Raw genomic sequence first — 27680 nt, 5'->3', positions numbered from 1 at the left:
GAAAGAGAGGGGGCAGTGAAAGAGAGGGGGCAGTGAAAGAGAGGGGGCAGAGAGAGAGAGGGGGCAGAGAGAGAGAGGGCAGAGAAAGAGAGGGAGAGGGCAGAGAAAGAGTGACAGAGAGGGAGGGGGTGACAGAGAAAGAGAGGGGAACAGAGAGAGAGAGAGAAGGCAGAGAAAGAGAGAAGGCAGAGAAAGAGAGAGGGAGAGGGCAGAGAGAGAGGACAGAGAGAGAGAAGGCAGAGAGAGAGAGGGGGAGAGGGCAGAGAGAGAGAGAGAGGGCAGAGAAAGAGAGAGAGGGGGTTGCAGGGAGAGAGAAAGAGAGAGAAAAAGGAAAGAAAGAAACAGGGAAAGAAAGAGTGATGCAACATCCATGAAACCATCTGGCAGTGTATGATCCTCATAAACACAATCCTCACAAACACAACTAACTTATTAAATAGAAAGGAAGGAATTCCCAGAACACCATTGGAACAAAAATTGCTAGCCAAGATTTAATATTTTAACAGGTGAAACATATGTCAAATAAAAAGCCAATTTTCACTAAAAATAATAGATATTACTACAATATGCCTCATGTATTTACAAGCACTAACAACTAGAGGAAGGGTCCAGTAAAAATTACAAAAGCAGATTAATTAGTTATTTGTCTGTCACTGGAACATTACATTGTTGGGAGAATGATGATGTATCTGAACCAATGGAGTGCCCTCAAAGAGCACTGTGGTCCTCAAGAAGTTTGAGATAGAATAGAAATGCAAATGTCCATAGATCCTCCAATAGGACTCACTCAACTTTCCAAGCCTTATGCTTTTTAAAACCATTAGCTAAATGCCTGACTTTACAATCTGCTATACAATTTGATCTATTTTGTTAGCCAAATCAGCAAAGCTCTGGATTATAAATGATCATAGAATCCAGACAGTGTGGAAACAGCGCCTTTGGCCCAACAAGTCTACACCAACCCTCAGACACCCCACTCAGACCCAGGCCCCTTATCTATACATCCCTGAACACTTTGGCATGGCCAATCCACCTAACCTGCACATCTTTGGACTTTGAGAGGAAACCCACGCAGACACAGGGAGAATGTGCAAACTCCACACAGACAGTCGCCCGATGGTGGAATTGAACACGGGTTCCTGGTGCTGTGAGGCAGCAGTGCTAACCACTGAGCCACCGTGCCACCAAAATAAAATAAATAAAAGCTAAATACTGCAGATGCTGGAGATCTGAAATCAAACAGAAAGTAGTCAGCAGGTCTAGCAACATCTGTGAAGACAGAAACAGAGTTACCGTGTCGAGTAAGATATGGACCACCTTTGGACTCAGTGTTAGCTCTGATTGCCACACTAGAGAAACTCAGCACTTATTGTTTGCATTATGCCTGTAATTGTAGTGGAGACAGTTCAATTGTGGTGGAGATGTTGAAGAGGACATTAGATTTGGATATTATTTGGATAGAAATAATCTGGAAAGGCAGAAGACTGACAGTAGGTAATGATGCTCATTTGAAGAGCTGGTGTAGACATAATGGACCAAATGGCTTCCTTCTATGCAGAACGACTTCTGCAACAATTCCACAACTGTGTATCAAAAGATTGAACGATAACTGATATATCTTTAAGTAAATACACGTTAAGATGAGAATCTACATCAGAACAAAATGGTCCTGAGCCTGAAGCTGGATCTTGTATATTCCATTGATTAGCAATGCAGCTCACCCTTGTGGTAAGAATACTGTAGGAAGTCGTAGTGCATGGGTAGGTAGTTCTCGATGGGAGAAAGGCGGCCTGCTCGTGTTGCCAACTCTCTCACGCAGTCATGTTCACACTGGAGGACCTGGATATAATGATCTGGGAAGGGAAGAATCACATAACAAAATGATAGTGCACAGTCCACAAAGCTAAATCCACTTGCTGAACTTCAGAGAATGGGTTATACCGTCAAACTGCTACCGCACTAGAAACAATTAATTCCTTACTCACTTCCTGCTGTTTCTTTGTTATTTTCTAGATGCCATTTGGGACAGGTTTATGCTTTACTTTCCTCTCCTTGTTTTTCACCTCATTTCTGAATGTCCTTAACTTTTTCTCCCTCTCCCTGCATCTTTATCGAGGTTCAGATCCATCCCACTCTCTTGGAGATGATTTAAATGGTAACCAATTTGTGTGGATGGCACTGTCATCGCAGAACGTTCTGGGTTCCAATTTCCCATCCAGGGACCTGGGCCTACTATCCAGCTAGGCACACTCATGCAATGCCAAGTGGGTGCTGTGTGCCACAGGTGGCAAAAGAAATGAGGCCCCACATGTAATAACCCACAGCACTGGTCAGTGAAGAACAATCTATCATCTTTCTGTTTTTGTCACCTCAGCTGACCCTTTCTGGTAGGTAAGGGTCCATGGTTAGAGTGAGGGGAACTTTCTCTGAGTGAGACAGAGAGAAGTGAGTAAACCTATGATTCGTCCTTAACCACACCCACAGCTAACCTTCTTGTTTTCCATTATCTGCTTGTGACTCTCATCCGGTGAACTATGCTAAGGGGCAGTAAGGAAGTGGATGAAAGAATGAAACTGGTTGAAAGAAAACTTAAAACATGACTTTGAACAATTGACACTTTAATCTTCATCTAATCATGTTTATATTCAAGTCAATTTTGATGTTAGATCCTCCCAACACTAGGGGACTGTGACTAACACGCCAATACCAATATGTAGAAGTCCCAGCTGGAAACCTCGTGTGGAGCGAAAACAGCAATGAGCACTGGGGAACGAGGAAGCAGCCGTACTTAGAGGGATAATTTTATGAATGGGATGAATAGTTGACTCAATAAATGGCCAGTGCCAGATTCATGTTCAGCACTATTACACAATGGAACTTCCTAGTGCCCATTCTGCACACTGCTGAGTTTGGGAAATAACATAGGATAACACTTAAGACTTTTTTTTAAAATTTAAATAACCAGGTGGCAAATGTTAAATAGAATTCACAAATCGCTTAAGTCATTCCTGGCACAGTCTGGTTTGTTTGGGATCCCAATGATGTGACTGAGGCATTTCCACATTCCGTAGTTATTAGTAACTCTATGACTATACAGTATGACCCAGCTGGATGAGACAACATCAGACAGATACTCTTTAACCTTGTCTGGCAGTAAAGAAAAGCTTCGGTACCCTGATAGCTAGCTCCCTAATCTATCATAGACCCACAACAGCTGATACTGAAGGTGGCAGAATAACTCTCTTCATTTAAACCATTGCAATTTTAGTCCACTTTGTTTTCAGTTCACATCTTCTCCGGTGCATCCTTTCACACTTCTCCATAGTGAACCCTATTAACTATGCTTTCCTCCATTTTGACATTCTGTCTGTGTGTCACCCTACAAACATCGTTATTTACCACTCAGAAAGGAACAGGAAGATGGAGAGAAAGTGGGAAGGATTCAAAGGGAAGGACGTTGTTCTCAGAAGAGATAGAGAACAATCCTTCAGAGGAGAGGAGAGAAAACAGATTTTGAGGAATTACCTCAGGAGAGATGAACCTTTGGAATGATTACAGCAGCATACATCTCCTTTGTCTGAACCGTCTTCTAGTCTATGTAAGGAAGCAGCTGGATGATTCAACTCCATTTTGCAAAGCAGCTTGAATTAACAGGAGTCAACTGTGTTCTGGCAAGTCAACATCAAGTGTTGTCACATGGTTTCTGTTTGTTTTTCCATCATAAACAATTTGGATCAGATTGTTTCACGTACTGTAGTCAGAGATCTACAGCCGGAGTTTAGAAAATTATAACTTCCCCGAAAATACGCCTTATGTCATGACCTCATAATTAAGAGATGTCAGCAACAGGAAATTAAGAAGCTAGTGAGCCCACTGTTCATTTTATTCTGAAAAGACAGGCTTTATTGATTTACTAAATTAGTACATTAAGGCTAGAGGATAGAAGCATTAATTTAACTTCTAAAAATATCAAAATGAAGATATTATAAAGAATGGTGGGACAGTGGTAAAGTTTGCAATATGGAATGTGCCTGGTCCAGGGCACGCAGATTTGCATTAACTGTTTGCGGTTCCAGGAGATCCGGCTCAGTGTGACTGAGCTGCAGACTCTGTGGCACATCAGAGAGTGGTCATGGTCGATGTAGTAAATTACAGAGGAAGAGGCAAGAGAGCAAAGTAGGAATAAGGGTTATAACAACCAGAGAGTGACAGGAAGGGACAAACTGTACAAATGTATCAGCATATCAGCAGATAAGGCCAGGTACTGCTAAAATGGTAACAAGACAGAGTTAACACAGTGTGGAGCTGGAGGAACACAGCAGGCTATTCAGCATCAGAGGAGCAGGAAAGCTGACGTTTCAGGTTGGGACCCTATTCTTACTAGCTCTCACAAGACAGAATTAATGGCTCAGCATTGGAAGATACGGAGCATTCATAACATGAAGAATGAATTGACAGTTCAAATAGAAATAAACATGTATGATCTGACAGCCATTACACAGACATGGCTACAAGACAACAGAGCCTGGATCTGAATATTCAAGGGCACATGATACTTCAGAAGGACAGGCAGCTGGGAATAGATGGAGGAATAACTCTGTTGATAGAGGGTGACATTAATACGATGGAGAAAAACTACTTTAGTTCTAAAAATCAGGAAACAGAGTCAGTTTTCATTGAGATGATAAACAGCAAAGGGAAGAAGTCACCTTTGGAAGTACTTTGCAGGCCAACCAACAGTAACCATAGTGCAAGATAGAATATTCAGAAATAAATTACAGGGGCTAGTGAGAAAGATATGACAATAATCATGGGTAATTTTAATCTCCATGTAGAATGGAAAAATCCGATTGACAATGGTAGCCGAGAAGGTGAGTTTATAAAGTGCTCTTGGAACAGTTTCTTAGAGTGGCACATTCTAGAGACAAGCAGAGAGCAGGCTATACCTGACAATATTTAAAGAGACAGGATTAAGTACTGGCCTCATAATAAAATGCCACTAGGTACCACTGTTCATAACATAACCTTTTTTTTTGCATTTAGTTCATTTAAGAGCTAGCTGAAGTGAATTGGGAATTAGGTTCAGGAATATTTCAGGAGAAATGGAGTGGCAGAAACCCAAGAAGATATTTCATCACTCAGCAGAGATACAGTCTGGTGAAATTCTAGGGCACACCGTTGGTAGCAAACTATGGAAAAGAAAATTATAAAATTTTGTGAAGATTTAGTGGCAGATTTGAAGATTGGATAGAACATTAAAAACCAAAAAATTAAATAATAATGAGGGAGAAATTATAGTATGAGAGAAAGCTAGCTAGAAATATAAAAACAAATATTTAAAGAACGAAAGAGAAATGTTGGTCCCCGACAGAATCTAGGAAATTAATAATGGAAAATACAGAAATGGGGGATAAATTTAACAGATACTTTCTGGCTGTCTTGATTGTACAAATTGTTGCAAATAATATCACAGAAAATATTGTAAATCAAGAGGTAGAAGGGAGGGAGGAACTTAAACAAGTAAACCACTAGAGGAAGAATAATGAGAAAATTACCACAAGTTAAAACTGACATGCCCCCGGGTCCTTAATGGGCATAATCCCAGGGTCTTAAAAGAAGCCACTGCCGAGATAGTGAATGCATAGGTTTTAATTTTCCAAGGACGTTTTTCTCTACAGAATAGAATATTTCTGAGGCCACATCTGGAGCATTGTGTACACTGCTGGTCAGTTTACTTACAAAAGTACAGAACTGCATTAGAAGACATTTAGAGGAAGTTTGCTTGATTGATTCCTAGAATTAAGAGAAGGTGGGGAATCTTATGAGGAAAGGGTGGAGCACCTGGACTCAATCATTCAAGTTAAAAACATATGGATGATCTTACAGAAATATAAAAGATCCTGAGGGGCAAAATAAGAAGTTGGTGGAAAAGCTCAGCAAGTCTGGCAGCATCTGTGAAGAAAATATCAAGAGTTAATGTTTTAACCCGAAATTTTTTCTTCCCATTTGCTGCCAGACCTGCTGAGCTTTTCCACCAACTTCTGTTTCTGTTCTTGTTTACAGCATCTGCAATTCGTTCATTTTTTGTAAAGATCCTGAGGAGCTTTGGTGGGGGAGGTTAGAACTAGGGGATATAGTTTAAAAATATAGGATCTCCCATTTAAGGTGGAGATGAGGAGGATTTTATTTTCTTTCAGAAGATCTAGAATCTGTAGAGTTCTACAGAGACCAGTGGAGACAGGGTCATTGAGTATTTTTATGGCAGAATTCAGCAGGTTCCTGATTAACTTATAACTCTTGTCATCGGTGGTAGGCAGGATAGTAGAACAGAAGTCCCAATCAGCTTAGTCATGATCATAGGGAATGGGGGAGCAGGCTTTGACTCGGCCTACTCCTGTTCCTCATTTGTATGTTTCTGAGTGAGGTCCCTATGATGGCATTGATTGGTTCCTGACTAATTGATACCCATTGTACAAGGGAATCCTGATCAAGTGAAACCCAGTGCAGATGAGCGAGATGATGACACACAATCTACAAACAAGTTTGCTAATTCATTATGTGGATTTTACAAAGTGAGTGAACAGGACAAGGTGGTCATGATAGTGAACCTGGGCTACAGTATGGTCAAACAAACATGGCAAGCAGAGACAGGAAATATAAATTGGGAGAAAAGGGAAGTTGAGCAGAGGCAAAAAGGAGACCAGTAGAACTGACACAGGGGTTACACCTTGATCTGGAGAAGCAGGTAATGGTGTCTTGCTTATTGCCTTTTGCCACTGCTAAAGTGATTACTTTCATTATATTGATATGGAATCAGTAAAATGATCAGACAATGAAGAAGGAATTTTCCTTCCATGGGCACAGGCCTATGCACACTTGCTCCAGGAACCTGAGGGAGTTTATTACCTGAGGTGTGTCCACTCTCTAAAGTAAAGTGGTGATCAACAGACACCAGCAAATCTTTTAGCTCTTGCAGCCAATGACAGGACTAAGCAGTTCCAGGTCAGTCATGCAACAAGAAGGAAAAATGCAGCCTTCACCAAAAGGAGACGTGATGGCCTAGTAGTATTATCGCTAACCTATTAATCCAGAGACCTAGGTAATCTTCTAGGGATCTGGGTTTGAATACAAACATGGCAGATGGTGGAATTTGAATTCAATAAAAATCTGGAATCAGAAGCATAATGATGACCATGAAATCATTGTTGATTGTCAGGGAAAACCCATCTGGTTCACAAATGTCCTTCCTGGTCTGGCCTACAAGTGACTCCAGACCCACAGCAATGTGGTTGACACTTAACTACCCTCGGGGATGGGCAGTAAGTGCTGACCTGGCCAGCGAAGCCCACATCAAATGAATTAAAAAGAAAGACTCAGAGTACCCCCAACTTCAGGCTGAGTGTGCCAAGCTTAGCTTAACCATGATGGGGGATCCAATAGCATTGCAGACATTGTACACACTCACATATTATAACCATGTCAATCTGCCAGCATTTCAGTCGGCGCTGGGATCAGGAACGGGTGCAAGCATGTTTTGAAAATCCCATACCCAGAAGGTGACACTGGAGCATGCAGATTTCAGAACACAACACAACTTCCAGAGCAGATTGATCCTGAGGGGGTGAAGGGCAGCGGGAGTAGAATCCAGAGACGGAGCTCTGGATAGGACTTCGTGACTTAAAATGTGATGTAGGATTGTGTGCTCAAGAAACAGGTTGAGAGGCTGAGTGAGTAATATCTGGAGGGAGGTAGAGTGTAATGTCCTTACTTTTGTCATTTATGGTTTGTTAGGAATAGAGGGTAAGGGGGAGGGGGAGGTGTCTGATTTGGTTAGAAAAGGGTACGTTTGAGTAATTCATTCCTAGCTGATTATTTGTGATTGGTGAGGTTCACAATGGTAGAAAAACTCAGCCCTGGGAATGCTCCTCCTGTAATATGTGGGAAATCAGGGACACTTTCAGTATCCATGGTGACTGTGCATGCAGGAAGTGTATTCAGCTGCAGCTTCTGATTGGCTATGGATGCCGTGGAAAGCATGTTTAGTGAGCTGGTCACATCACAAGTAAGTGCTACATAGGAAGAAAAGCATTGGGTAACGACCATAAAGACTAGTAAGTATGGTTCGGCCACACCTGGAGTATTGTGTCCAGTTCAGGTCGCCTCATTGCAGGAAAGATGTGAAAGTGTTGGAAAAGGTGCAGAGGAGATTTACCAGGATGTTGCCTGGAATGGAGGGAAGGTCTTACGAGGAAAGGTTGAGAGAGCTAGGGCTTTTCTCTTTAGAACGACGAAGGATGAGAGGTGACTTGATGCAGGTGTACAAAATGATCAGAGGTATAGATAGAGTGGACAGCCAGAGACTTTTTTCCTAGGGTGGAGGTAGCTATTACGAGGGGGCATAGTTTTAAAGTGAGTGGAGGAAGGTATGGGGAGATGTCAGGGGTAGGTTCTTTACTCAGAGAGTGGTAGGAGCGTGGAATGCATTGCCGGAGAAGGTAGTGGAGTCGGCCTCATTAGGGCCATTTCAGCTGCTATTAGATAGGCATATGGATGATAGTATAAGGTAGGGATGGAGGTTAGATAGACCTTAGGTTTAGGGTAAAAGTTCGGCACAACATAGTGAGCCAAAGGGCCTGTACTGTGCTGTACTGTTCTATATTCTATGTTCTATGCTCTATGCTCTATGTTCTAAGTATGGGCAGGCAGCGCAGGAGTCCCTCTTAGGAGAAAGCAACAGCAACAGCCAGGTCAGTGGCAGCACAACTGGAACCTTTATACAACAGAGAGGACCTGGTATGGGTGAGCAGTACTAATAGGGGACTCTATGCTCAGGGGCACAGATAGGATGGTATGTTGCCTCCCTAGTACCAGGGTCAAAGATGTCTCTGAACAGGCACAGGATATTCTGAATGGGCAGAGTGAGCAGCCAGAGGCCATGGTCCATATTGGTACTAACTATGTAAGCAGGAAGAGAGATGAGATCCTGCAAGAGGGAATTTAGGGAGTTAAGCAGGAAGTTGAAAAACACGACCTCTAGAGTTGTAATCTCCCTGCACCCCATGCTGGTGAGGCCAAAAATAGGAAAATAATACAGAGCTGGTGTAGGAGGGAGAGCTTCAAATATCTGAATCGTTGGGATCTCTTCCAGGGCAGGGGGGGACCGGTGCAAGAAGGATAGATTGCACCTTAACTGGAGGGGCACCAATATCCTGACAGGGAGGATTGCTATGCACTCAGGAGGATTTAAACTAATGTGGCAAAGGGCGAGGAAATGGAGTGATTGAGGAGAAGGTCAACGTTAAAGCCATTAAGTCTCATAGGAAGAACAGGCAAGGCTAGGTTAACGAACACAGTGGGACTGGTAGCATTATTTTAATGAAAGAAATATCATAGGTGAAGCAGATGAGCTCAGAGTGTGGATTAGTACATGGAACTGCGGTGTTGTAGCCCTTACAGAAACTTGGTTGAGAGAAGGGCAAGACTGGCAGCTCAACATTCCAAGGTTTCGGTGTTTCAGGTGAGAAAGAGAGGGGTGTAAAAGAAGTGGGGGAGATGCATTACTGATTAAGGAGACTTCCACAGCTGTACTAATAGAGGACATCTTGGAGGAGTCATCCAGCAAGGCAGTATCGGTAGAACTCAGGAATAAGAAAGCTGCAATCACCATGATGGGGTTATACAATAGGCCTCCCAATAACCAGCGAGAGATAGAGGAACAGATACGTAGGCAAATCATGGAAAGATGTTGTTGTAGTGGGCGATTTTAACTTCGCCAACATTGGCTGGGACTCCCTTACTGCCAGGGGCTTAGACAGGACAGAATTTGTTGGGTGTATTCATGAAGATTTCTTGAAACAATGTGTAGGTAATTCATCAGGGAAAGACCAATCTAGACCTTGTATTGGGGAATGAAGTTTCAGTGGGGAAATATTTTGGGAACAGTGATCTTAATTCAGTAAGCTTTAAAATAGTGATTGATAAGGTCAAGACTGATCCTCAGGTGAAAGTGCTGAATTAGGGGAAGGCTAGTTACAACAGAGTTAGAAAAGAACTGGAGAAATTACATTGGAGTGGCTGTCTGAGGTGAAATCCACATCTGATATGGGGGATTCTTTTAATGCCCAGTTTTATGGAGTTCAGAACTAGCATGTTCCTATCAGGATGAGAGGTAAGGATGGCAAGATTCAGGAATTAGTTTCTTAGAATCCCTAGAGTGTGGAAACAGGCCCTTTGACCCAGCAAGTCCACACCAACCCTCACAGCATCCCACCCAGGCCCATCCCCCTAGAACCCACCTAATCTACACATCCATGAACACTACGGGCAATTTAGTATGGCCATTCCACCTAACCTACACATCTTTGGACTGTGGGCGGAAACCGGAGCACCCGGAGGAAACCCATGCAAACACGGGTAGAATGTGCAAACTCCACACAGACAGTCACCCAAGGGTGGAATCGAACCCGGGTCCCTGGCGCTGTGAGGCAGCAGTGCTAACCACTGAGCCACCGTGCCGTCCCAATCTTGGAATGACAAGAGATATTGAAAGTTTAGTCAAAAAGAGAAAGGAAGCATATGTAAGGTTTAGAAAACTGCAGGCTGGTAGGTGCCTGGAACGTGCTGCCCGGGGAGATGGGAAAAGCAGATATGTGAGCCAAGTTTAAGATGAATTTAAACAGATGCATAAGTCATTTGGACCAGATGCAGGCAGATGGGATTAGTTTAGAATGGCATCATGGTCTGCAGAGACATGGTGGGCCAAAGGGCCTGTTGCTGTGCTGTACTGCTATATGTTTCAAAGGGAGGGTGAGAGGAGGAATCAGGGAACTGGCTTGGCTGCACTTAATGACACATTGATCTCTTCAAAGAGCTTCTTAAGAGACTGAGATGTGAGAGAATGCAATTCTCAGTCACAAAATCAGTAAACTGAATAGTTTGGTGCATGTTAATACAGATCTGTCAGATTCAATGTGAACAGAAGTTAAAGTTTCTTTCATTGGGGGCAAACAAAAAAAAAATTCACAGGAGTTGGAAGATGTTGCAGCAGATCATGCAGTTTATCTTCCACTTCCTGCTCCAGTTACACTGCAAGGCCCTTCAGGCAGCTGTCCCTGTCTTGTGTAAGGCTTCAACAGACCCCAGTCTGACTGGTACCTGGTACCTGCCTTTACTCCTCATGCTCCTATCTCCTGCAATCACTCAATACTGAACTAATCTCTGGCCTGATTAGGCCATTTACATTTAAAGATTACATCATGTGATCAATGTCGATGTGGATCAGGGTTAGGGCCTAGAAGTATCTGCACTTCAGATTCAAACTCAAAATCAAAATCCAACATTCAATAAATAATAAATTGACCATAATTGGTTCAGAGATAACTGGACACCCTCAAAAGGTGCTTGATAAATGCAAGTCATTTTGAGACATTCAGAATGTTGTACCTGCGATGAGCGCATAAAGATGAGAACTCTTGGTTGGGTAATTGTTACCATCAAACTTTTGTGGTCCTTGGCAAAATGCACGGCACTCAGTCTCAGCGACCCAGTACTGAGTCAGTGCCTCTTCAAATGAATCAATAGCTAGGGCATAGTGTTCTTCATCGTAATGTTTCAAACCAGTACTGAAGGCTGCCTGCAAACAAATGAGACAAGATTGAGGATTTGTCCAGTGAAACAACTCAAATTCAAATTATTAATCAACAAAGAATGTTCAAAATCTCCAAAAACAGCAAACTGTTCTTTTAAAAGGAAAACAATGTTTTACAAATATAGTCTGCTTTAGTTGCGTCATAGTGTCAGATTAACAGACACATTCACTCAAGATGCTCAGAGATGAAGCAGAGTGGTGTAAAGGTCACTGCAGGGGTCAAACACTAGTCAATCGGGGTTATATAGAGTTATACAGTGACAGATATGACCCCACCAATACTGTGCCCCAGTGATATACAGTGACAGACCTGTCCCCATCAGTACTGTATCCCAGTGTTATACAGTGACAAACATGTCCCCACCAATACTGTACCCCAGTGTTATACAGTGACAGACCTGTCCCCATCAATACTGCACCCCAGTGATATACAGTGACAGACCTGTCCCCATCCGTACTGTACCCCAGTGTTATACAGTGATAGACCCATCCCCACCAGTACTGTACAACAGTGTTACAGTGACAGATCTGTCCCTTTAAGTGGTGCACCCTAATATTCTCTGCACAGTTCAATTGCTAAAACAGAACTGCCAATCAACTGGGTGTTTAATTTCACTATAATTTCAATATATTTCCCTGAAATTCCAATCTCATAGCTGGTGCACACTCTGAATTTCTCCTTTTACCATGTATGGCCTCAAATCCTGATCGATGAAGTGAGATTCCTTCACTCCCTCCATTAGCTTGTATCGTTCCAGACTCTGCCGCATTTCCATGTGCTCAGGATTCGCCTGGAAAAATGTGTGAGCTGCTGCAGCTGCTTTATCCAATTCATTGAGCTAGAAACAAACATTACAGACATTACCAGCTGTGTTAATAAAGCCTCTCATTGTATAGCTGAAAGCACATCAGTATCGACATTTTAACACACACTGCACCTCACATACTTCTGTCTGCTACTTCTCACCTAACTTGCCTGTTAATATTTTTAAAACAAGCCTTTTATATCAGACTAAGCTTGTACCTCAACCCCACTGGGGAGACAGTAACATGACGACTGGTCAAAAGGTGCAGCATCAAGTCCCTTCCATCGTCACTGCATTTATTGACTATTACTGACTCTTGTCCACCAACAGCTTACAGAACACAAGAAACAGCAGCAGAAATAAACCATTCAGCCCTTAAAACCTGCTCAATCATTCAAAAAGGTCATGGTTGAAGATACGTTCAGCTGGGAAAAATGTGGAGATACAATACAAATTAAAGGGTACATCTCTAAAGGGGGTGTAGGAACAAAGAGATCTGGGTGTTCTACGTACAAAAATCATTACAGTTGGCAGGACAGATTGAGAATTTCGTAAATAAAGCAGCTAGTATCCTGGAATAAAAACAGAAATTGCTGGAAAATCTCAGCAGGTCTGGCAGCATCTGTAGAGAGAAATCAGAGTTAACATTTCCGGTCTAGTTACCCTCCCTCAGTATCCTGGGTTTTAATAATAGGGGCATGGAGCACAGGAGCAATTAGATTACATTTTATATAAGACAATACTCCAGCAATGTCCATTTCTGGGTGCTGCTCTTAATGAAGGATGTGAAGGGTTTGGAGAGAGACAGATTTCAATAGAATAGTCCCAGGGATGAAGAACTAATGTGGCAGGGGGATGGGAACCAAATGAGGAGGTTAGTGGACAGTAAGGAGGTAGTAACTAAAGCCTGTAAGGAACTAGGTAATGAAGTCAGTGTGACTAAGGGGAAGAGTAGGCAGAGAGCAGATGATGAACGCAAAGGGACAGGTGGTCTGAGGTGCATTTGTTTTAATGCAAGAAGTGTAGTAGGTAAGGCAGATGAACTTAGGGCTTGGATTAGTACCTGGGAATATGATGTTATTGCTATTACTGAGACTTGGTTGAGGGAAGGCCAAGATTGGCAACTAAATATCCCAGGATATAGATGCTTCAGGCAGGGGAGAGAGGGAGGTAAAAGGGGTGGAGGAGTTGCATTACTGGTCAAAGAGAATATCACAGCTGTACTGAAGAAGGGCACTATGGAGGACTCGAGCAATGAGGCAATACAGGCAGAGCTCAGAAATAGGAAGGGTGCGGTAACAATGTTGGGGCTGTACTACAGGCCTCCCAACAGCGAGCGTGAGATAGAGGTACAAGTATGTAGACAGATTATGGAAAGATGTAGGAGCAACAGGGTGGTGGTGATGGGAGATTTTAATTTTCCCAACATTGACTGGGATTCACTTAGTGTTAGGGGTTTAGATGGAGCAGAATTTGTAAGGAGCATCCAGGAGGGTTTTATAGAGCAGTCTGTAAATAGTCCAACTCAGGGAGGGGCCATACTGGACCTGGTGTTGGGGAATGAGCCTGGCCAGGTGGTTGAAGTTTCAGTAGAGGATTACTTTCGGAATAGTGATCACAATTTCGTAAGTTTTACAATACTCGCGGACAAAGACGAGAGTGGTCCTAAAGGAAGAGTGCTAAATTGGGGGAAAGCCAACTATAGCAAAATTCGGTAGGAGCTGGGGAATGTGGATTGGGAGCAGCTGTTTGAGGGTAAATCCACATTTGATATGTGGGAGGCTTTTAAAGAGAGGTTGATTAGAGTGCAGGACAGACATGTCCCTGTGAAAATAAGGGATAGAAAGGGCAAGATTAGGGAACCATGGATAACAGGTGAAATTGTGAGACTAGCAAAGAGGAAAAAGGAAGCATATATAAGGTCTAGGCGACTGAAAACAAATGAAGCTTTGGAAGAATATCAGGAAAGTAGGACCAATCTGAAATGAGGAATTAAGAGGGCTAAAAGGGGTCATGAAATATCTTTAGCAAACAGGGTTAAGGAAAATCCCAAAGCCTTTTATTCGTACATAAGGAGCAAGAGGGTAACTAGAGAAAGGGTTGGCCCACTCAAGGACAAAGGAGGGAAGTTATGCAAGGAGTCAGAAAAAATGAGTGAGATTCTTAATGAGTACTTTGCGTCGGTATTCACCGAGGAGAGGGACATGATGGATGTTGAGGTTAGGGATAGATGTTTGATTACTCTAGGTCAAGTCGGCATAAGGAGGGGGAAAGTGTTGGGTATTCTAAAAGGCATTAGGGTGGACAAGTCCCCAGGTCCGGATGGGATCTATCCCAGGTTACTGAGGGAAGCGAGACAGGAAATAGCTGGGGCCTTAACAGATATCTTTGCAGCATCCTTCAGCACGGGTGAGGTCCCGGAGGATTGGAGAATTGCTAATGTTGTCCCTTTGTTTAAGAAGGGTAGCAAGGATAATCCAGGTATTAATAGACCAGTGAGCCTGACGTCAGTGGTGGGGAAGCTGCTGGAGAAGATACTGAGGGATAGGATCTATTTACATTTGGAAGAAAATGGGCTTATTAGTGATAGGCAGCATGGTTTTGCACAGGGAAGGTTGTGTCTTACCAACTTGATAAAATTCTTTGAGGAAGTGACAAAGTTGATAGATGAAGCAAGGGCTGCAGATGTCATATACATGGACTTCAGTAAGGCGTTTGATAAGGTTCCCCATGGTAGGCTGATGGAGAAAGTGAAGTTGCATGGCATCCAGGGTGTACTAGCTAGATGGATAGAGAACTGGCTGGGCAACAGGAGACAGAGAGATGTAGTGGAAGAGAGTTTCTCAAAATGGAGAACTGTGACCAGTGGTGTTCCACAGGGATCTGTGTTGGGACCACTGTTATTTGTGATTCACATAAATGATCTGGAGGAAGGTATAGATGGTCCGATTAGCAAGTTTGCAGATGACACTAAGATTGGTGGAGTAGCAGATAGTGAAGGGGACTGTCGGAGAATACAGCAGAATATAGATAGATTGGAGAGTTGGACAGAGAAATGGCAGATGGAGTTCAATTCAGGCAAATGTGAGGTGATGCATTTTGGAAGATCCAATTCAAGAGTGAATAATACAGTAAATGGAAAAGCCCTGGGGAAAATTGATGCACAGAGAGATCTGGGTGTTCAGGTCCCTTGTACCCTGAAGGTGGCAACACAGGTCGATAGAGTGGTCAAGAAGGCATACGGCATGCTTTCATTCATCGGACGGGGTATTGAGTACCAGACTTGGCAGGTCATGTTACAGTTGTATAGGACTTTGGTTCAACCACATTTGGAATACTGCGTACAGTTCTGATCGCCACATTACCAAATGGGTGTGGATGCTTTGGAGAGGGTGCAGAGGAGGTTCACCAGGATGTTCCTGGTATGGAGGGCGCTAGCTATGAAGAGAGGTTGAGTAGATTAGGATTATTTACATTAGAAAGACGGAGGTTGAGGGGGGACCTTTTTGAGGTCTACAAAATCATGAGAGGTATAGACAGGGTGGATAGCAAGAAGCTTTTTCCCACAGTGGGGGACTCAATTACTAGGGGTCACGATTTCAAGGCGAGAGGGGAAAAGTTTAAGGGAGATATGCGTGGAAAGTTCTTTACGCAGAGGGTGGTGGGTGCCTGGAACGCGTTGCCAGCGGAGGTGGTAGAGGCAGGCACGATAGCGTCATTTAAGATGTATCTAGGCAAATACATGAATGGGCAGGGAGCAGAGGGATACAGATCCTTGGAAAATAGGCGCCAGGTTTAGATAGAGGATCTGGATCAGCGCAGGCTTGGAGGGCCAAAGAGCCTGTTCCTGTGCTGTAATTTTCTTTGTTCTTTGTTCTAACTCCAGTTACATAGATAGATTGGAGAAGCTGGATGGTTCTCCTTGGAGAAGAGATGGCTGAGGAGATTTGATTGAAGTATTCAAAATCATGAAAAACCTGGGCATAGAAACATAGGAGCAGGATTAGGCCATTCAGCCCATCAAGCCTCCTCTGCCATTCAATTAGAACATAGCTGATCATCTAGCTCTATGCTGTTTTCCCATGGCATCTCGTATCCTTAATGTCTCTCCTCTCAAAAAATGTATTGATTTCTGTCTTGAACCTGCTCAAAAATTAGGCTTCTCCAGACGTTGGGACAGCATTCCAAACAGTCACTTCCCTCTGAATGTTCAAATTGTTCCCCATTTCAATCCTGCATGGCCAAACCCTTGTTCTGAGACTGTGTCTCCTTGTTCTGGATGCCCCAGTGAAGGGCAACATCTGATCTACCTCCACCCTGTCACACTTGTAAGAATTTTGTAAGTTTCAATGAGATCACATCTCATTCTTTAAAACGTATGTGGAGCAGAGCAAATAATCCCACCATCCCAGGGATTATCTGGTGAACATCTGTTGCAGTCTCTCAGTGACAAGTGTATCCCTCCTTAGAGAAGGAGACCAAAGCATACACAATGCTTCTGGTGTGGTCTCACCAAGGCTCCATACAACTGCAGCAAAGATATCTTTATTCCTGCAGTCAAAAATCTTTGTGAATGAAGGCTAACATACCAATTGTTTTGCTTGCACCTGAACACACTATTGCTGGATTCTAAATTGCTGCCATCTTCAATCTTACTTTATCTGGCACCCTTATAAGCCAATTCCTTTGTCCTATTGCAATCTTTAACTTATTTTTTTAACCATTAGTGATTTACCTTTCATTTCGAGTGTTTGTACCTTAAGGAAATGTATATTTGTTGTAGACTATGTATAGAACTTCTTTAAATGCATGCTATCTCCTGTGCGTATTAAATATTTTTAGCACATTTTCCCAATCCACCATAGCCAACTAGCCTCCCATTCCTTCATAAATTACTTTCATCAATTTAAGACTCTAGCTTCAGAATAAACCACATCATATTTTAATTTAATGGGAAATTAGGTCACTATTTCCTAAAGACTCTTTTTCAAGAAGGTTCTTAATTATCATTTTCTCATTACAGAATAATAAATCCAAAATAGCCTAATCTCGAGTTGGCTACTGCTCCAGAAAACTATCTCATGCCCACTTCAGGAATTCATCCATGGAGCATTTGTGCTGACTTGTTTACCCCAGTCTATGTGAAAAATTAAAGTAATCTATTATTATTGTATTACCCATGTTACACACATATTTATTTTCCTGATTTGTAGCATGCCTTTCAATACCACTATGATTTGGTGACCTATAAATAACTCAAAAATGTCTGCTGCCTATTGTTATTTCTTAATTCCACCTAAACTAATTTTATCTTCGATCTTTCAATCTAAGATCCTGTCTTATTGAAATACTGACTCCCTTCCTTAATTAAAACTGTTACCCAATCTCCTCTCTATTTCATCCATTCCTCCTAAATTTGGAAAATCCTTAAATATTCCATTCTAAACCTTGGCCACCCTGCAGCCATATCTCTCTAATGGCATATTAAATCATATCACAGAATCCCCAATGTGGAAACAGGCCATTCGGCCCAACAGGTCCATACAGCCCCACCAAAGAACATCCCACCCCAACTCATTCCCCTACCCCTGCATTTCCCAATGGCTAACCCACCTAACCTAAACATCCCTGGACACTACGGGCAATTTAGCATTGCCAATCCACCTACTCTGCACATCTTTGGACTGTGGGAGGAAACCAGAGCACGCGGAGGAAACCCACACAGACACGGGGAGAATGTGCAAACTCCACACAGACAGTTGCCCAAGGGTGGAATCGAACCTGGGTCCCTGGTGCTGTAAGGCAGCAGTGAGCCACCGTTACCTCAAGTTGTTCATTCAAATCATCAGGTTTTTTTCCCACAAATATCATGTGCATCTAGATAGGGCGCCTTTAGGTGAGTAACAGAATAAAGTAAATAAGGACAATCTGTTCCCATCCATGAAAGGATTGAGGATAAAGTGGCACATGTTTAAAGTAATTAGTAAAGAAGCAAGGAAGTGATCGAAGAAAAACGTTTTCAGGCTGCGAATGAAAAGGGTCTGTCATGTGCAGCTCAAGAGTGTGGTGAAAGCAGGTTCAATTAAAGCCATCAAAAGAGAATGAGATGCTTATTTGTAAAGGAAAAATGTGCAGTGTTAAAGAGAGGAGTCAGGAGAATGGCACTGTGACAGTCAGTGCAGAATGATTAGCCAAACAGCCTCCTTCTTCACTCTAACAATTCCTTGTTTCTGTGCTTATCAGTTCACATTTTAACATTGGTGTTCAATAAGGGTGGGGACAGCTCTGTGACTGTAGAACACTGGGTACAGTACTGGTGAGGACAGGTCTGACACTGTGTAACACTGGGGTACAGTACCGGTGGGAACAGCTCCATTGCCATATAACACTGCAGTACAGTATCGTTGCTGATGGGCCTGTCATCATATAACACTGGGGTACAGTATGGGTGAGTACAGGTCTTTCACAGTGTAACACTAGGGTACAGCACTGATGGGAACAGGCCGGTCACTGTATAACACTAGGGTACAGTACCAATGGGGACAGCTCTGTCAGTCAAACACTGGGGTATAGAAGTGATGGGGACGGGTCTGTCACCGTATAACACAGTGGGGTACTGTGCTGGTGGGAACAGATCTGTTGTTATATAACACTGGGGTACAGTACGGGTGGGGGACAGGTCTGTCGCTGTGTAACACTGGGGTACGGTACGGTTGGGGACAGGTCTGTCACTGTATAACACTGGGGTACAGTATTGGTGGGGACAGGTCTGTCACTGTATAACACTGGGGTACAGTATTGGTGGGGACAGGTCTGTCACTGTACAACACTGGGGTACAGTATGGGTGGGGACAGGTCTGTCACTGTATAACACTGGGGTACAGTACGGGTGGGGACAGGTCTGTCACTGTACAACACTGGAGTATAGTACTGACCAGGAGAGACCTGACACTGTTGAAAAGTCTTTTGATGGTGGCTTTCATTTCCAATTTATTTATTTCCATCTGAACGCCTTTCATTCATTTCTTGCTTTCTCAGTTTTTCACAGCTTTGTTCCTTTGTAATTTACATCTGTGCATTTGATGTTCTTGATGACAGTGTTTTACTGTCAATTAGATGTTTGAAAATCAAGATATCAGTGCCTTCAAGGTAAGTAATTGCCTGCCATGGGAGCCCATGTGTGCAGCATGTTCCATTAGGAACTCCAGGTCTAGTGCAAAGCATACAGGAAGCAGTCAGAGGTTCAGAAAAGAACTCAAATAAAAGCAAAATCCTGCAGAAGCTTGAAATCAGAATTTAAAACAGAAAATACTGGTGGAACTCAGGTCTCTCAATATCTGTGGAGAGAGCAACAGAGTTAACGTTTCAAGTCCTACATCGCTCTTCTTTGGTTCCAGTGAAGTCAAGACAGGTTAGAAGCAAGTGCTGGAATCTGATAATAAGTGGTACTCACTAACCAGTCTTCAATTCTGTGAAAGCATGGAGGGTACTGGGCAGTAAAAGACTGTCAGACCCCAGGATGACAGGAGACCAGACTACACAGATCTAAGGGACAGAGCTGAAACTCTGTAATCAAAGACATAGACAGGGGTAGAATGGTGGCACAGTTGTTATTACTGCTCCTCACAGCATCTGCAGCCTAGGTTCGATTCCACTCTTTGGCGACTGTCTGTGTAGAGTTTACACATTCTCCCTGTGCCTACATGAGTTTCCTCTGGATGTTCCGGTTTCTTCCCTCAATCCAAAGTTGTGCAGGCTAGGTGGATTGGCCATGCTAAATTGCCTATAGCGTACAGCGATGTGCAGGCCAGGCTGGTTAGCCAGGGGAAATGCAGGGTTACAGGGATAGTGTATAGGGGTGAGTCTGGGCGGGGTGCTCTTCAGAGGGTCAGTGCAAAGTTGATGCGTCGAATGACCTGTTTCCACCCTGTAGGGATCCTATGATTATATCTCTGCAACAGATCCCTAAATGGCACATCAGATAAAAACATCCCACTAAAGCAGGCACAGGATTGATCAGCTACAGACTGACAATCTACACAGTGACAAAGCTGGAGTCACTGTTCTTGCTGAAGTTAGAGCTGTCATGGAGGATTCGCTGGGGAAGCCAGCAAAACAGCAGAAATTAAATCAGTGGATGAAGATATTTAAACAACAGTAGCATCAAAAATTGAAAAAAATTGCAAGAACCAGGTTGAAGACAATAACAGAAATGACCACGACAGTATTAAATGATGTGTTATATAACAAATAAGGTTAGTGGACTGTAGATAGAAACCATCATATGGAATTTTGAGGTGGTTACATCAACAGGGCCATGCCTCCAGAGCAGGTTGGGAACGGTTATTGATATTCCTGTTTACCAGTAGTCGGGAAAGGCAGAAGGAAAAATTTTGAGTAGAAATCTTGACCAATGGCTCTCTTACAAGTTTAAATAGAAAGGATATAGCAGTTGGTTTTCAGGATGAATATGCTTGGCTTGAACTGAGGCAGAGAGGATGTTGTACATTTTTGGGATTTTAACATTTTTAATAAGGATCTCCATACAGCGAAAGAGAAAGGTCAACAAATTAGTCAGAAAATTTTAAAGGCATACAACAAAAATCCAGTAGCAACATCACATCATTTTAAATTCCCAAATATACACAGAGTGTGAAATCATGCTAGGCGAGAGGAATTTTAAACAGAACTTTCAACTATTATGTCTCCCATCCAAGGAGGAAGCAATGTTGGATCTGGTTCTGAAAAAAATGAAGTAGGCCAAAAGGAATGTATTACAGTAGGAGATGATCTAACCAATAGTAACCACAAAATAAATCCTTTTAAAGTAGCTATGAAAAGGGACTAGAAAAAAAAAAGACAGAATTGTTCAACTGGCAAAATTTTGACATCAATGATTTAAAGACAAGGCAGATGGAGTTTGGAGAAGGTGAGCTCGGGATAAAGCAGTCACATTGCCAAACTCTGACCGGTTACACACGTGAAACACCACGAGATATTTTACCCGAGTAAAGATAGAGTCATAGACCTTTACAGCACGGAAACAGAACCTTTGGTCCAACTCGTCCATGCCGACCAGATATCCTAAATAAATCTAGTCTTATTTGCTAGCATTTGGCCCATTATCCCTCTAACCCCTTCCTATTATATACACATCCAGATGCCTTTTAAATGTTGTAATTGTACCAGCCTCCACCACTTCCTCTGGCAGCTCATTCCATACACGCACCACCCACTGCATGAAAAAGTTGCCCCTTGAAGGGGAATTTGTACTTGATGGTGTTCCCATGTATTCACTGCCCTTGTCCTTCTATTTGGAAGATGCTATCTAAACAGCCTTGGTGAATTTTGGCAATGTACCTTATATTTGGTATGCGCTGTTGTGACGGAGTGTCGGTGGTGATGGAGAGAGCCCATGTTAAAGATAATGGATGTGGTGCCAAAGCAAGGTGCGTTGTCATGGATGGTGTCACAAGCTTCTTGAATATTGTTGGAGCTGCACCCACTCAGGTAAGTGGGGAGTATTCCATCCAGGACTGGACAACAGACATGACCAGAGAGTTCACTGAGTGGGTAATGGAATAAAAAAAAATGAAGAAAGCAAGGCATTTCAGACTGGAGAAATGAACTGAAAGTTAGAAATCACAATGAAGATTTTTAAAGCATTCTTCTTAGTATTTATTGAGATGTATCACAGACAGTGTGTCAGAGAGCAATGCTCTGGAGACAGTGAGGCCTTGGTTTTACAATTACACTCCCCTTCCTGGTTTAAAGGAGGTGGGGTCAACAGCAAATCTCATCTGCTTTTTAGGGCAGCAATAGCTAGAAGGTTATTCAACTGTGGAGGCATCAGACCTCAGCCAAATCCTCTCATAGGACCATATGATATTGGAGCGGAATTAAGCCTTGCAGTCCATTGAGTCTGCTCCACCATTCAATCATAGACAATATGTTTCTTAAACCCATTTTCCTACTTTTGTTCTATTACCCTTGATCCCCTTGTAATCAAGGACCAAATAATCTCTTCTTAAATACACTCAATGACTTGGCCTCCACAGATCTCTGAAGCAATGGGCTCCACGAGTCACCACCCTCTGACTAAAGCAATTTTTCCTCATCTCAGTTCTGAGGATCATCCCTTCTGAGGCTGTGCCCTCAGGTCTGAGTCTCTTCTGCTTATGGAAACACCTTTTCTATGTCCATTCTATCCAGGCCTCTCAGTGTTCTGCACTCTATCGTCACCCAAACAAGCCACACAATTTTCCCACAAGGGGCACGGGATAGGGGTCTCTGGCTGGGAGTGTTGAGTGCTCAGAATGTTCCTCAGTAAAGAGCAGGGATCAAACTTGGGATCTGCCTGGCCAGCAACAAACACAGCAGTGGCTGTTAACTCGAGCTAGGCATTGGCAATGGCCAACTATTAAATCAATGCAATCCCTTTGTATTACTATGGAAAATTATGAAGAGAAAAGCTTGCATTTTTATTGCATCTTTCATAATATCAGGGCATCCCAAAATATTTACATTCAATGAAACACTGTAATAGTGCAGCTGTAAATGTAGGAAATGCAATAGCCAATTTGTACACAGCAAGATACTGCAAACAGCTCACCCCTGAACAGAGCCCCGACAGTGCAGCGCTCCCTCAGTCCTAACCACCTCCCCTGGAGCTGCACTGTGAGGGTCAGCGTGAATCATTTGTTCAGGTCACTGATATGGGCTTTGTCACAATTTCCTGCATCCAAGGTGACTGTGAGCATCTGAGCCACTAGTTATAATTGAAAGTCCAGAACTTCTCCAAGAGTATTACTTACAGCTGGAAACATGAGCTGGGATTTTTGTAGCTGGCGGTTTTGGACAGTAAGATGCAGACACAATGCCAGCTGGCTGGACAGCACAGATATGATTCAAAAATCCTACCTAAATGTATCAGCATCATGACACCCACAGAACCCTTCTGAATTGAAGAAAGGCATGTATCATTTTTGAAGCAAATTGGACCGGACTTGGGCTTCACAGTTGTTTTCTTAATATTTAATTCATTCTCAGGATTTGACGTGGCTTTGCATGATCAGCATTTCTAACCCAATCGCACTGTGAAGATCAAAATGGGCCACATTGTTGATCCATTGTTAGAGGTTTTAAAATGAAATGAATGATCTATTGACCCATTTCAGAGAGCAGATGAAAGTTAATCGTGTTAGTATGGGACTGCAGTCACATGTAGGATGAGACTGTGTAAGAATACATGGCTTTTATCATCACTTCAGAAGCCTAATAAACCAGGATTTTTTTTAATACAAGCTGACAGAGACCAGATTCGTTTTTGTGAGAAAATTGAGTCAAATTGTCAAACCATCCAGATGGAATTTCAGCTCGTTACAAATTCTAATCACTTTCTTACAATAGCTAATGGCCAAGTTCAAAATATGCGGATGTCAACTTTACCCAACAGGTCTCAGTATATTTGTTGAGTTTAAGTGCAGCCTCTCCGCTGAGTGGGTGAGACTCCATTCACATGGCTCCATCCTCATCCACCTAAACAGAATCTGCAATATTTCCCCTTCCCACATCCACAGTTTCTTCTGGTGTCTCTCAGGTCTCCCCTTCCTATTTCTCACCTAGATTCTGCTCCTTGGGCATGTCTTTCAATTACACAGCAAGAGTGTTCTTGTGTAAGCTGATGACACTGAGCTCCAGCTCACTACCTCCTCTCATTACCCTTTCAAGATGTTAGACTGATGAACAGAAACTTCCTCCAGTTCATTATGGTTATTACCAAAGTTTTTGTTTCAGTCCCTATCAGAAACTTCATTCCAATTCCCTGGTAACTGTTCATAGCTCACAATCTCCCCGGAAGGAAAATTTAGTGAAACTTGCACATGGCAGATACTGATCAGACGCAGCTTTTATGCTTCAGCATGGAGATCCAGCATGAACATTTCATGATACTCCTGTTTCCTTTTGGATTCCTCCCTCTAGTTTGTGTGAATCTAACCCCAAGATGACCTTCTGACCACATATCCATTCATAGTGTTCTGATCCTAGCTGATGTTACTCCAGGACAAGTCAGATCCCAGACTCAAATAGATTTTTTTTAAAAAAAAAGATTGAACATGGTGTTCTTTCACTGAATGAAAAGCATGCAATGCTGCAGATCTAATTTTAGCAATAAAACAGAAATTTATTACACAAAAGAAACAAAAATAAAACAGAACCAACCAAGATGTTTATACATAATGCAATTCGAAAGATTCAAAAACACATGGCAAAACAAAATTCAGTCTATTCTCAACAACTTCCCTTTACAATAGTCAAATACCAGAAAGAGTTCCTTTCTTTATCACATCTATATCTTTGACTTAACTGTTTCCTTCAATTCATGGTCTTCGAGCTTGGTAGTTTCTTCCTTGATTATTCCCACAACAGAACTTAAACCTTCTTAGCTTCAAAAAATCTCTTCAGTGTTTGAACCAAACACTTCTGAAATAACATATTTCCTATGAACAAACTCCTTTCTCTAGGAGAAACTGTTCTTCTATCTAACTCCAGCCAGGTCTTCTGTGAACCGAAACTAAAAGCTTTCCAATCTATGAGTTTTTCCAAAGCAATCAATTTTTGATTCTCCTAAACCAAAAGTGAGCAATTGTCTTTCAATGTTTAGTCTAATTGTAAGACTTTCACAGTTCAAATTTCTAAACTTCACTTCAGGAGGGCCAACGGTCAGCTGTTCTGACACATACTGGTTCAGATTCATGGCTCTAGAAAGTTAAGTATTAAACTCATTCCTACACACAGCCCAAAACCCACGTCACTTAGGAACACCCACTTCGTCTCCTTTTCATCCATCAGTCCTGTGCTCAGTGACTAACACTGGCTCAGAGATAAGGAGTATCTCAAATGTCAAACGTCTCACAGGTATTTTCACACCAGTTTAATGGGGAAGCAGTGGCCTCACAGTATTATTGCTAGATTGTTAATCCAGAGATCCAGGTAATATTTTGGGGACACTGGTTCAAATCCTGCCATGGCAGATGGTGGAATTTGAATTTAATCACAAAAACTGGAAGAAGAGTGTAATGATGACCATGAATCCATTGTCAATTGTCAGAAAAAAAAACCCATCTGGTTCACTAACGTCCTTTAGGGAAGGAAACTGCCATCCTTACCTGGTCTGGCGTACATTTGACTCCAGACCCACAACAGTGTGGTTGACTCTTAACTTTCCTCTGAGATGAACAATAAATGCTGGCCTAGCCAGTGACACCTTCATCCTGTGAAGGAATAACCCTCACAAACTCAAATCTCCCTATCTCTATAAATCTTCTCTAGCCTATGACATTGAGATCTCTGCAAACCTCTCTTGTTTGCACTCTTGGGCATCCCAAATTTTATTGCTTCACAATAGCTGAACATACCATCAGCTACGTAAGCCCAAAGCTCAGGAATTCCCTCCCAAAACCCTTCTGTCTTTCTAACTCTTTCTCTTCCTCCAATAATTCTGGAATTAAATAGTCGTTGTGGCCATGAAGCTACCAGATTATTGTTAAAAAAAAAAAAATCAGCGGTGAGATTCACTCTTAATTGCCTTCCTAGTTACATTTAAAGATGGCAGCTTACCACCACCTTCTCAAGGACAATTAAGGATGGACAGTAAGTGCTGGTCTTGCCAGTAACACTCAGAATCTTAGAGTCATGCAGCATGGAAACAGAACCTTCAGTCCAACTCGTCCATGCCCATCAGGTTTCCCCAATTTAAACTAGTCTCCAATTGCCTGAATTTGGCCCAAATCTCTCCAAACCTTTCCTATTCATGTACTTATCCAAATGGCTTTTAGATGTTCTAACTGTACCTCCATTCACCATTTCCTCAGACAGTTCATTCTACACATGAACCACTGTGTGTGAAAAAGTTGCCCCCATGTCCTTTCTAAAATGTTCTCCTCTCACCTTAAAAATACGTCCCCTAGTCTTGAAAGCCCATACCCTCGGGAAAAGATCCTTGCTATTCACATTATCTATGCTCCTCATGATCTTACAGACTTCTATAAAGGTCACCCCTCAACCTCATACGCTCGAGTGTAAAAAATCCTGGCCTATCCAGCCTCTCCTTATAACTATAACTATAACCCTCCATTCCCAGCAACATCCTGGTAAATCTTTCCTGAACCCTCTCCAATTTAATAATATTCTTCCTATAGCAGGGCAAACAGTACTCCAGAAGAGGCCTCATCAACATCCTGTACAACCTCAACATGACATCCCAACTCCTATAGTCAAAGCTCTGAGCGATGAAGGTAAGTGTGCTAAACACTACCTGTGACACAAATATCGAGGAATTATGTACCTGAACTGCTACCTGTCTCTGTTCTATAACACTACTTAAATCCTGCCCTTGGAAACAAGTAAGTTTCTACTTACTTTCTCAATCAAAACTCCTCATGATTCTGAACTGCTCTATCGAATCTCCTAGAAAACTCTTCCATGCTTAAAGAGCTTCTCTTGCTTTTGGAAGTGAGAAATATACTGAGGCTGAAAAATGGTGACTGTAACAGGAGGCCCATCCTCCCTTTCACCTCCAGGCAGAATATATTCACCGCTTGATTACCATAGAAGCCACTGAACCTACCGAACATCATTAGGTAATTCCAGAGGAATTTAGTCAGCCGGAGTCTAGTAGTACAATGGAAAAGATTTCATAATCAGCATTCCAGTGCTACAGAATGCCCTCCACCAAACTGACAGATTTAACCCCTTCCAACCCATGCTATATATTCTAAACCAGGTTCCAAACAAATGCCCCAAAATCTGAACACAAGCCATTCTATTCATTCTGGTCTTCAAAGGAAGGGGATCATCAGCTGTTCCTGTTGCTCAGACAATTTAAAACACTTGTCCTTTCCTTCAGCTCATTATATAGCCTTGCCCTATATCTCCTTGGACTCACATTTCCTCCCAAATCCCACTCTGTCTAGAATTAGATGGGACAGGGGTAAAGATGTTTTTCCTCTAATGGCTGGTTGGGGTCTGGAACTCACTTCCCAAAAGGGTAGCAGAGGGAGAAACCCTCACATGATTTCAAAGTTGTCTGGACATGCATCCCAAGAGTCATCATTTCCAAAGGTAGGGACCAAATGCTGGAAAATGGGATGAGGCTAAGATGTTCCATTTTCAACCAGCAGAGATACGATGGGCAGATTGGCCTTTGTCAGATCCATAACTTATTT

The 27680-nt window shown here is 42.5% G+C and overlaps 1 protein-coding gene across 4 annotated transcripts in view; it reads right to left on the bottom strand.

Moving 5' to 3' along the window:
• Positions 1 to 27680, bottom strand: part of p3h2 (prolyl 3-hydroxylase 2) — a 130099-nt gene that overhangs the window by 22999 nt on the left and 79420 nt on the right. For 2 of the 4 annotated variants that reach the window (XM_048604332.1, XM_048604335.1), the window contains exons 2-4: positions 12334 to 12486; positions 11443 to 11632; positions 1722 to 1853 (exon numbers count right to left, since the gene is read on the bottom strand). In XM_048604332.1, coding sequence (XP_048460289.1) covers positions 1722 to 1853; positions 11443 to 11632; positions 12334 to 12486 — 475 coding nt within the window. Of the gene's footprint in view, positions 1 to 1721; positions 1854 to 11442; positions 11633 to 12333; positions 12487 to 21813; positions 21907 to 26874; positions 26952 to 27680 lie in introns of those variants that run through there. The other 2 variants (XM_048604334.1, XM_048604333.1) reach the window with 2 other exon arrangements.

This window comes from Rhincodon typus, chromosome 13 (genome assembly GCF_021869965.1).
Source record: "Rhincodon typus isolate 14 chromosome 13, sRhiTyp1.1, whole genome shotgun sequence".
NCBI lineage: Eukaryota > Metazoa > Chordata > Chondrichthyes > Orectolobiformes > Rhincodontidae > Rhincodon > Rhincodon typus.
Note: the sequence above shows the minus strand (reverse complement) of the source record. Positions and strands in the feature narration are given on the sequence as shown.